The sequence below is a fragment of the Scomber japonicus genome, chromosome 23, assembly GCF_027409825.1.
Source record: "Scomber japonicus isolate fScoJap1 chromosome 23, fScoJap1.pri, whole genome shotgun sequence".
NCBI classification, from domain to species: Eukaryota; Metazoa; Chordata; class Actinopteri; order Scombriformes; family Scombridae; genus Scomber; species Scomber japonicus.
Window position 1 is genome coordinate 26,149,959 of NC_070600.1, and position 10,000 is coordinate 26,159,958.

Sequence of the window (10,000 nt, forward strand, 5' to 3'; positions counted from 1 at the left end):
CTGTCTTTTATTGTGAAATCTTTCCAAGAGAATACATCTGCTGGCATCATCTCCTCTTCCTCTTCTCCTCTGTGTCTCAGGCCATCGACCAGACGATGTCCACAGACTGTCGTTGCCATGGCGTCTCCGGCTCCTGTGCGGTGAAGACGTGTTGGAGGACGATGGCGGCGTTCGAGCGTGTCGGCGTGTATCTGAAGGAGCGGTACGAGACCAGCGTCCAGGTGTCGGACAGATCCAGGAGAAAGTCGAGGAGGAAGGAGCAGCGCCGCCTCCCCGTCGACAAACACCAGCTCATCTTCATCAACAAGTCTCCCAACTACTGTCTGGAGGACCGGCGCATCGGCGTGTTCGGCACCAGGGGGCGCCGCTGCAACCGGACGTCCAGCGGCTCCGACGGCTGCAACCTGCTGTGCTGCGGCCGCGGATACAACACGCACCTGGTCAGACACGTCCAACGCTGCGAGTGCAAGTTCATCTGGTGCTGCTACGTCCGCTGCAGGCGCTGCGAGAGCATGAACGACATGCACACCTGTAAATGACCAGGAGTCACACCTGGAAATGACCGGGAGTCACACCTGGAAATGACCGGGAGTCACACCTGGAAATGACCAGGAGTCACACCTGGAAATGACCGGGAGTCACACCTGGAAATGGCCAGGAGTCACACCTGGAAATGACCGGGAGTCACACCTGGAAATGACCGGGAGTCACACCTGGAAATGACCAGGAGTCACACCTGGAAATGTGACCCGAACATGCTGGAGCGTCCGGACACAGCCGGGGATTCTACGTTGACTTTATTAGAGAGTTGGTGTTCTGGATTGTGGCTGAGACCTGGCGACACTTTACTGGCACATTGACAGCTTTCACCTCTGGTCCTCTACACTGGCTCCGTCACCCTGACAGAATAATGAATTAATCTTCTAGTGCAAATAAGTAAATAAATATATTGTGTCAAGATAAAACTCTAAGGGCCTGATTTACTAAACGTGTTAACTTGACATCACCCGCAAAAAAGCATGCAGCTGATCTACTAACACACTGTCCATTTAGTAGTTACCATAATCAATGTAATATCAGTAGTTTACCGTAATGAATGTAATATAGACAAGGAGACGGAGACACAATGACACAACACACACACACAGGTTTTTCCTATGTTAATATTGCTGTAGTGTAATATTAGTGGTTTTACTAACAGCATTGACTTTGTATAACTCTCCCATAGAGTTGTCTCTGCTGTAACTCAATATGTTAATTTCTTCCACTAGAACCTCTGATTCCAAACTCCATTAAGACAAAACCTTCATTTAAATACTGCTGTCTGCTCCTGTTGTTGTTACTGCACTTATTCTGAGTAGATTACCACAAACACACACTAACCACACTGTACACACTGCTCTGTATTATCTAGTGAATCAGGCCCTTAGACTGAATTAAATAAAGCGCTCTAAACATATGACTGACTTTATATGGAAATAAGTTAAATGACATAAAACAGCAAACTGAGAGTATAATGCTGCCCAACCTTACAGCCAGAGCTTCCACACAATACAAGTTTCCTTCTCAACCTCACACCCAAATCTAAACTAACCTCTTAATGAACACATGAGATGAACAGATGGATTAGATGATGATGATGATGTTTTTACATATGTGATGAAGATGCCACTAACACTGCTTTACAGATGAATGAATGAAAACACTTAAACAAAATGGACAAACGTCAGCATGTAGTGTCTTCACAGAGGAACAGCTGGTGCAACAGTGCCCCCCTGTGGCTCCTTCAGGCTACTGCAGCTGCTGGTGCAACAGTGCCCCCCTGTGGCTCATTCAGGCTACTGCAGCTGCTGGTGCAACAGTGCCCCCATGTGGCTCATTCAGGCTACTGCAGCTGCTGGTGCAACAGTGCCCCCCTGTGGCTCATTCAGGCTACTGCAGCTGCCTGCATCAACAAACACATAGGAAATACTCATGAAAACTTTTTCTTTCGACCAATCAGAACGGTTTCTATGACTACAGACTGTCATGTGGCCTTCGGACTAATGAACTTTCCCCGATGACCTCTGACCTCCAGCATCATTTGTCTCCATGACAACGGAGAGAAAACAATCAAATCATCTTGAAGAGTTTCTCAGAGGTGTAAAAGCTTCAGATTAGTGACTCTGCAGCGCCGCCTGCAGCACAGAGAGTCAGCTGTTCATCTCAAACACTGATCACATGATCACATGATGTTTCTTTATTCAACATCTGAAACATCAGTAATTTAAAAAGATAAAATGTTTTTGTATTTTTTGAAATAAACAGTTATTTATGTATAAATATTTGTGTTTCATTTCTACTCTGCTTGTCCAAAAAACACACGAGACACATGAGATCCTGTGAGAAGCAATAATGATGTAAATGTATTTAAAGGTAAAATGAGCAGAGCTTTGTGGAAGTGTGTCTTCATCCTCATAACTACCCTAACCCCAACCCAGACCCTAACCCTTCTATACTAAATATAATATTATAATATTTATTATGTTTATATTTTGGGCCACTTTAGGAAAAGTCATCAAATTTCAGAATAAAAGAAGATTTGTGGCGTTTGTTGTTAAATGTTAAATCTGAACAGGAAGTAAGGAGTTTTAAAGAAATAAAAGAAACAAATGGGTCAAATTAAACAAACTAAATTTACAACATGAACATAATCAGTTTGTTCAAACCTCTAAACGTTTAATGAAGATCTCAAAGACTTCAAATCTGTCTTTTATTTTGGTGAAACGTGTTTAAAATGAAGCAGCTGATTATTAAATAGTAAAAGAAATAAAGAACATCGAGTTTAAAACCAACAACAGAGACAGTAAACAGACAAAGTGTCCCTCTCAGCGCTGCCACTCAGCAGAAAACTGTGTGTGTGTGTGTGTGTGTATGTGTGTGTGTGTGTGTGTGTGTGTGCGTGTGTGTGTGTGTGTGTGTGTGTGCAGAGACAGAGAATAGCAGGAAATCCTGGACTGTAACCTGTCGCTCTTTCTCTCTTTCCTGAAACTTTCTGCTCTGTCATCACACACTCACACACTGCTGATAACACACACACACACACACACACACACACACACACACACACACACACACACACACACACACAGTGAAGTTTAAAGTCTTGTGATGTATTTTTATCATTCAGCTTTAATGTGATAAACGTTTCTGCTGCTTTCTGATTCTTTGTTTTATGAATGAAACGCAGCGAACAGAGAGAGAGGCCACTATGAAGATGATGATGATGATGAAGATGAGTTAACAAGAGTTTACTGCAAAAAAGAAAAAGTCAGAGAGCTTGTTCACATATTTATTAAGACTTGAGGATGAATTGGTTTTCTTAGTTAACGTGAACACAACCATGACCTCGGTGTGATCCTTTACATCACAGCAGCTTCTCATCCTCAACCTTACATCATGAGTCAGCAGCTCGCTTCAAAGGTTTGCAGGAAGCACATGGAGGGAGGAAGAGGAGGAGGAGGAGGAGCAGGAGGAGGAGGAGAAAGAGAGGAGGAGGAGGGGAGAGAGAGGAGGAGGAGGGGGAGAGGAGACAGTGAAAAGGAGGAGAGACTGTGAGCAGATCAGACAGATGAGGACAGTCGACATGGAGACGAGTCAGCTGCTGTGTTTCTCTCTGATGACGATGACGATGATGATGATGATGATGATGAAGACCTCAGCTGCTTCTCAACAGGTAGCCTCATGCATTCATTCATTCATTCATTCATTCATGCATTCATTCATTCATTCATTCATTCATTTCATTATGTGAGTTATGACCAGGTCTCTATTAGATCTATTAGAAATGTGATTATTGATTATTGCTTCATTTAAAAGGAACATAAAGAAATGTTTAAATAAAAGGAAAAAGAAAAAGAGGGAAGAAATAAATTGAACATAATGGATGGATGATGGAATATAGAAATAAATATAATAAGTATAATAAGAGTATGAAGTAGTAAAAGGAGTCAAAACTTAAAATAGAACTTTTAAAAGAAGAAATAAATCAGATCAAACATCAGTGAGAAGATTCTGCTAGTGGTTCATCAGGTTGTAGTTTAAATGGTTGTAGTTTTAGTGGTTGTAGTTTAAATGGTTGTAGTTTAAATGGTTGTAGTTTAAATGGTTGTAGTTTAAATGGTTGTAGTTTAAATGGTTGTAGTTTTAATGGTTGTAGTTTTAATGGTTGTAGTTTTAATGGTTGTAGTTTAAATGGTTGTAGTTTAAATGGTTGTAGTTTAAATGGTTGTAGTTTAAATGGTTGTAGTTTTAATGGTTGTAGTTTTAATGGTTGTAGTTTTAATGGTTGGAGTTTAAATGGTTGTAGTTTTAATGGTTGTAGTTTAAACAGAGGTGGACAGAGTACACAACTTCACTACTTGAGTAAAAGTACAGATACTCATTGTCAAATATTACTCCAATACAAGTAAAAGTAGCTTAGTCACAATATTACTAAAGTAAAAGTATTTAAAAATATCTCAGGAAATACAGGAAAGTAGTTTTATTGTCATTATACAATACACTGATGCGATTCTGCTTCTGACATGTTTATAGCTCAAACACATAAAGGCAAGAAGCCTCAGCAGTTTATCAGCTGACGTGAGCTCAACAGTAGAGAGTAACGAGAGCATCAATAGAAATGTAGTGGAGTAAAAAGTACAATATCTGGCCTTCAAAGTAAGTAAAGTACAGATACTCAAAAACTGTACTTTAGTAAATGTACTTTGTTACTGTCCACCACTGAGTTTAAATAGTTGTAGTAGTGTGTAGTTGTAGTAGTAGCAGTGTGTAGTAGTGTGTAGTAGTGTGTAGCAGTGTGTAGTTTGTAGTAGCAGTGTGTTATTCGGCTGGTTGCAGTGTGATATCAGTGTGTAGTAGTAGTAGTGTGTAGTAGTGTGTAGTAGTTGTAGTAGTTGTAGTAGTTGTAGTAGTGTGTAGTAGTGTGTAGTAGTGTGTAGTAGTAGTGTGTAGTAGTGTGTGTAGTAGTGTGATATCAGTGTGTAGTAGTGTGTAGTAGTGTGTAGTAGTGTGATATCAGTGTGTAGTAGTAGTAGTGTGTAGTAGTGTGTAGTAGTTGTAGTAGTTGTAGTAGTTGTAGTAGTGTGTAGTAGTGTGTAGTAGTGTGTAGTAGTAGTGTGTAGTAGTGTGTGTAGTAGTGTGATATCAGTGTGTAGTAGTGTGTAGTAGTGTGTAGTAGTGTGATATCAGTGTGTTGGTTTCCTGGGAGGATCACAGCAGCCATTAAAGTCATTACACTCATTTCCTGTTGGAGTCGTCCACACCGTCACACTGTTCACTCACTTCAGAGTCAACGTTACATCATCATGACATCATCATGACATCATTAAAGACCCTCACTTCAGAGTCAACGTTACATCATCATGACATCATCATGACATCATTAAAGACCCTCAGAAGAGTCAACGTTACATCATCATGACATCATCATGACATCATCATGACATCATTAAAGACCCTCAGAAGGAAAAGAAGATGTTACATTAGAAGATGTTTTAATGTAGAAATGATTCATTGATTCATTAGTTTCCTCAAATGTTTAATTAAGAGTCAAATACAGAACTACTAACAAACATAACGACACAGCTTTCTCAACTCATTAACTAACGAACCCAACAATGACATCACACCTCTCAACTCACTAACGAGCTCAATGACATCACACCTCTCAACTCACTAACGAGCTCAATGACATCACACCTCTAAACTCACTAACGAGCTCAATGACATCACACCTCTCAACTCACTAACGAGCTCAATGACATCACACCTCTAAACTCACTAACGAGCTCAGACTCGATGACATCACACCTCTCAACTCACTAACGAGCTCAATGACATCACACCTCTCAACTCACTAACGAGCTCAATGACATCACACCTCTAAACTCACTAACGAGCTCAGACTCGATGACATCACACCTCTAAACTCACTAACGAGCTCAGACTCAATGACATCACTAACGAGCTCAGACTCAGTGACATCACTAACGAGCTCAGACTCAATGACATCACACCTCTAGACTCACTAAGGAGCTCAGACTCAATGACATCACACCTCTAGACTCACTAACGAGCTCAGACTCAATGACATCACTAACGAGCTCAGACTCAATGACATCACACCTCTAAACTAACGAGCTCAGACTCAATGACATCATTAACGAGCTCAGACTCAATGACATCACTAACGAGCTCAGACTCAATGACATCACTAACGAGCTCAGACTCGATGACATCACACCTCTAAACTCACTAACGAGCTCAGACTCAATGACATCACTAACGAGCTCAGACTCAATGACATCACTAACGAGCTCAGACTCAATGACATCACTAACGAGCTCAGACTCAATGACATCATGTTCTTCCCTCAGAACTTCTGCTCCAACTCGACCGTGTTGAGAACCCGGACCGCGTGTCACTCCTGCAGCATCAGCGCCTTCATCCCCTGCCCGGCCGGATACAGACAGACCCCCGGTTCCACCGCCAAGGACTGCAAGTACGGCTCACCCCTCTGCATAGAACCCACATAGAACCCAGAACACTCACTACTACTAGTACACATAGAACCCACATAGAACCCAGTACACTCACTACTATTAGTACACATAGAACCCAGTACACTCACTACTATTAGTACACATAGAACCCAGTACACTCACTACTATTAGTACACGTAGAACCCAGTACACTCACTACTATTAGTACACATAGAACCCAGAACACTCACTACTACTAGTACACATAGAACCCAGAACACTCACTACTATTAGTACACATAGAACCCAGAACACTCACTACTATTAGTACACATAGAACCCAGTACACTCACTACTATTAGTACACATAGAACCCAGAACACTCACTACTATTAGTACACATAGAACCCAGAACACTCACTACTATTAGTACACATAGAACCCAGTACACTCACTACTATTAGTACACGTAGAACCCAGTACACTCACTACTATTAGTACACATAGAACCCAGAACACTCACTACTACTAGTACACATAGAACCCAGAACACTCACTACTATTAGTACACATAGAACCCAGAACACTCACTACTATTAGTACACATAGAACCCACATAGAACCCAGAACACTCACTACTATTAGTACACATAGAACCTAGTACACTCACTACTATTAGTACACATAGAACCCAGAACACTCACTACTATTAGTACACATAGAACCCAGTACACTCACTACTATTAGTACACGTAGAACCCAGAACACTCACTACTATTAGTACACATAGAACCCAGAACACTCACTACTATTAGTACACATAGAACCCAGAACACTCACTACTATTAGTACACATAGAACCCAGAACACTCACTACTATTAGTACACATAGAACCCACATAGAACCCAGAACACTCACTACTATTAGTACACATAGAACCCAGAACACTCACTACTACTAGTACACATAGAACCCAGAACACTCACTACTATTAGTACACGTAGAACCCAGAACACTCACTACTATTAGTACACATAGAACCCAGAACACTCACTACTATTAGTACACATAGAACCCAGAACACTCACTACTACTAGTACACATAGAACCCACATAGAACCCAGAACACTCACTACTACTAGTACACATAGAACCCACATAGAACCCAGAACACTCACCTTTCATGAAACCCAAGGTTGCTTCACTATAACAGAAACACACATTTAGCTAAAGCCTGCAGGAACAACAGAGATCCAGAAGAGTCCAGAGGTGGTGCTAAGTGAATGTTAGGAGGGAGCGAGTTCCACAGTGTAGGAGCTACCACACTGAAGGCCCTCCTGGGGGGGGGGGGTGGTAGATATGGAGGAGGTCCGTTAAGTACTGGGGAGCAACAGCATGAAGAGATTTAAAGGTGAGGAGAAGAAGTTTAAAAGTGATGCAGAACTTAACTGGAAGCCAGTGCAGCTGTTGGAGTGAGGGGGGGGTGATGTGCTGGGGGGGCGGGGGGGGGGGGGGGGGGGGGTGATGTGCTGCAAGGGTTTGGTTCCAGTGAGAACCCTGGCAGCTGAGTTTTGGACGTGTTGGAGCCTGTCCAGTGTTTTATTGAGGACCCCGAACAAGACGACATTACAATAGTCCAGACGTGAGGAGATGAATGCATGAAGGAAGGGAGGAAGGAAGGATGGAGGGAAGGAAGGAAGGAAGGAAGGAAGGAAGGATGAATGAAGGTATGAGAGTCATATGAGAGAGTGGTCTTATACTGTGTGTACTCAGGTACTACATCCGGACGGTCTCCCTGCAGCTGCCCATCAGCGGCTGCTCCTTCGAGTGCTACAAAGAGGAAGAACTGAAGACCTGCTGTCCTGGTTTCTGGGGTCCTGACTGCATCGGTGAGCCCACACACACACACACACACACACACACACACACACACACACACACACAGACACACACACACACAGAGAGACACACACACACACACAGAGAGACACACACACACACACACATACACACACACACACACACACACACACACACAGACACACAGACACACACACACACACACAGACACACAAACACACACACACAGAGAGACACACACACACACAGAGAGACACACACACACACACAGAGAGACACACACACACACACACATACACACACACACACACACACACACACACACAGACACACAGACACACACACACACACACAGACACACAAACACACACACACAGAGAGACACACACACACACACACAGAGAGACACACACACACACACACATACACACACCGACACACACACACACACACCGACACACACACACAGACACACCAACACACACCGACACACACACACACACAGACACACACACACACACACACACACACCGACACACACACACACACAGACACACACACACACACACACACACACCGACACACACACACACACAGACACACACAGACACACCAACACACACCAACACACACCGACACACACACACACACACACACACACACACACAGACACACACACACACACCAACACACACCAACACACACCGACACACACCGACACACCAACACACACCAACACACACCGACACACACACACACACACACACACACACACAGACACACACAGACACACCAACACACACACACACACAGACACACACACACACACACACACAGACACACAGACACACACACACACACACACACACACACACAGAGAGAGAGTAATGAAGAGTGTGAGGACAGTCCGACACGTTCAGGATGCAGCTCCACTTCCTTCCTGTCAGCAGATCTCTGTCAGCAGGACGAGAATCTGCTGACCATCAAACACCAAGCTGCCCCCCCCCCCCCCAACCCCCAACCCTAACCCCCCCCACCATCCCCCCCAAACCCCCGGACCCCCGACACACATGCACGTGTCCAGTGATGGTTCTGGGACTCTGTGTGTTCAGAGGCGGGAGAATAAAAGACCCCAATCTGACTCATCAATCCCTGAATCAAATCGTTGACCATCAAGTTACGCTCCGTTTGCTCACCGAAGCGCCATCGTTGTTTCTACCGGTAGCTGACGTAGCTGAGACGTAGCTGAGACGTAGCTGAGTGGGCTTAACCTCATATCTTCACCTCCTTCCTGTGTCGGGGGTCACAGGACAAATGCCAGCAACACACACACACACACACACACACACACACACACACACACACACACACACACCCCTCTCGCGACCGACGCTGCTAAGAGCAATAAACTGTCAGAAATGTTTGCTGGGCTGGGGGCGGGGGGGGGGGGGGGGGGTCGGCAGCGTAGCTAGAGCTAGCAGCAGTGGTTCCTCTCAGCAGCAGGTGTGTCAGGGTGAGGCTCTCGCTGCCATGGTGGTGCAGCAGCAGGTTGAGGAAGACTCTCCACCATGTGGAAGTAGTGATACAGTCTTCAGCAGGTGTGATCCTGCAGCATGGT

At 44.0% G+C, this 10,000-nt stretch overlaps 2 protein-coding genes across 2 annotated transcripts in view; both read left to right on the forward strand.

Moving 5' to 3' along the window:
- wnt16 (wingless-type MMTV integration site family, member 16) overlaps positions 1–539 on the forward strand; it is a 6,217-nt gene extending 5,678 nt beyond the window's left edge. Inside the window, exon 4 of the mRNA XM_053344017.1 lies at positions 81–539. Coding sequence (XP_053199992.1) covers positions 81–539 — 459 coding nt within the window. The remainder of the gene's footprint in view (positions 1–80) is intronic.
- Positions 540–3,676: 3,137 nt separating this feature from the next.
- The window catches only part of stab2 (stabilin 2), a 66,403-nt gene continuing 60,079 nt past the window's right edge, over positions 3,677–10,000 (forward strand). Inside the window, exons 1-3 of the mRNA XM_053313852.1 lie at positions 3,677–3,715; positions 6,417–6,541; positions 8,296–8,411. Of these exons, the coding sequence (XP_053169827.1) occupies positions 3,677–3,715; positions 6,417–6,541; positions 8,296–8,411 (280 nt within the window). The remainder of the gene's footprint in view (positions 3,716–6,416; positions 6,542–8,295; positions 8,412–10,000) is intronic.